Source organism: Schistosoma mansoni (assembly GCF_000237925.1).
Source record: "Schistosoma mansoni, WGS project CABG00000000 data, supercontig 0062, strain Puerto Rico, whole genome shotgun sequence".
NCBI lineage: Eukaryota > Metazoa > Platyhelminthes > Trematoda > Strigeidida > Schistosomatidae > Schistosoma > Schistosoma mansoni.
In genome coordinates, this window is record NW_017386029.1 from 1473124 (window position 1) to 1474783 (window position 1660).

The window sequence follows — 1660 nt, forward strand, 5'->3', positions numbered from 1 at the left end:
AGAAAGTCCAAGCGACCTCCCAGGAGTCCTTTAAGAGAAAACTTGACTTATTCTTAAGGACTAAGTATAACATATTATTATGATTTACCAAATTCTTTTTTTCCTCCATTATCGTTAATATACCTAGGTTTTTGCCTGGAGGTATTGGTGATCCACTGCTACTAGACACGGAAGCCCGTTAAGCGAAAGCTTCTTCTATTCCGTCCTCAACCATTTGAACCATTTGTTTGCATCCATCCAAGGTCGTTAGTTCAGGTAATTACGAACTTGGGCGTGTAGATATGGTGAAGGCCACAGAGACTGACGGTGCCAAGCACAAGCAAAGACTTAAACGTCCAGGACGACTTTATGTAAAGGCAACATTTACAGGGTACCGTAGAGGACTAAGGAATCAACATGAGAATACGGCTTTACTGCGTATTGATGGAGTAGTGGAGAGGAAATCTACAGATTTCTACCTGGGGAAACGCTGTGTGTATGTTTATAGAGCTCAAAAGTAAGTCAGCTCTCGAGAGTAATCTGTTTTCTTTATAGAAAGAAAGTTTTTCCAAGAAGGCAAAAGCCAACGAAAATAAGAGTTATATGGGGAAAAATCATGCGTCCGCACGGTAACAGTGGTGTTGTTCGAGCTCGATTCAAACATAATTTACCGGCATCCGCTATGGGCAAACGTATTCGAGTCATGTTGTATCCTTCACGAGTATAATGAAGTAAATGTGGTTGGTCTCTAATTTTTGTTCTGATAACTTCTATCCTGGTTAGTGCATGGCGAAGTCCAATAAGTGAACAAGAAAGTTTCTGTTAAGTTATGTAGGCAGTGCGCATTTGGGTGACCTGTGATCTTAGCGACAAAGTGGGAAAAACGACCTTTCTACGTTAGTTGCTATAAAAGGCTTCAACTACGTGTCGAGGTTTAAAGTCCCACTGTATGATGATTTAGGGAAAGAAGTCGCTAAATAGTGATTGCTTCTGGGCCAGTAAGGTTCCGTTGAGTGCATTCCTGTCATAAGAAACAAGAGAACAAGGTCGTTTGTGGTGGAAATATCACTAGGGGATTTGACTGTCACGATTTGCCACCTGGATGACTAAAGTAGTGGTTTAGTTCACTCATTTCCTCATCATTCGACAGCTTTTAAATGACAGGAGTCGGCTTTAGCAATGTCAGTTAAAACTTACTCGACAATTGACTTGTAGGCGCTGGTTTCCTTTATGAAATAATGGGGTTTTGGTCGAACGGACACTCGATGAAAAGTCATGTGTTTTATCATGTACGTGACTTGAAGCTCTACGTAGTGATTAGACGGTTCTAAAACCTTTGTTGGCCGTCGCGCAACAGTGCACAGTAGTTTGTAAGACTTGACTGACAATGACTTAGATGTGTCTAGACAACGGGTAGCTCGATCTTATTTCGTATGTATCTGTACGATAATGACCAATATGCACTTTAGAGAGTTTATCAGACAGTTCCAGACCATTCTAATGTTCTAATTTATCGTCTTCGTTATGTATCACTCCATATTTTGTTATGGTCAGCATTTAACAAAACGTGGCAGGAAACTTGGGAGGTCTTTTGCATATTAGAGGAATAACACCAGAGACTTAGCTAGAAATTATTTTCTAGTGAGACAGCTCTAAGTAAACCCGTACTCTCTGTTGATGT

The 1660-nt window shown here is 40.6% G+C and overlaps 1 protein-coding gene across 1 annotated transcript; it reads left to right on the top strand.

Moving 5' to 3' along the window:
• The first annotated feature begins 248 nt into the window (after positions 1-248).
• On the top strand, positions 249-729 carry Smp_061200 (60S ribosomal protein L35a, putative). Its single transcript, XM_018790569.1, has 2 exons — positions 249-496; positions 535-729. The coding sequence occupies exons 1-2, from the start codon at positions 282-284 to the stop codon at positions 704-706; spliced, it is 387 nt and encodes a 128-aa protein (XP_018646198.1). The 5' UTR covers positions 249-281; the 3' UTR covers positions 707-729.
• The last annotated feature ends 931 nt before the right edge of the window (positions 730-1660 follow it).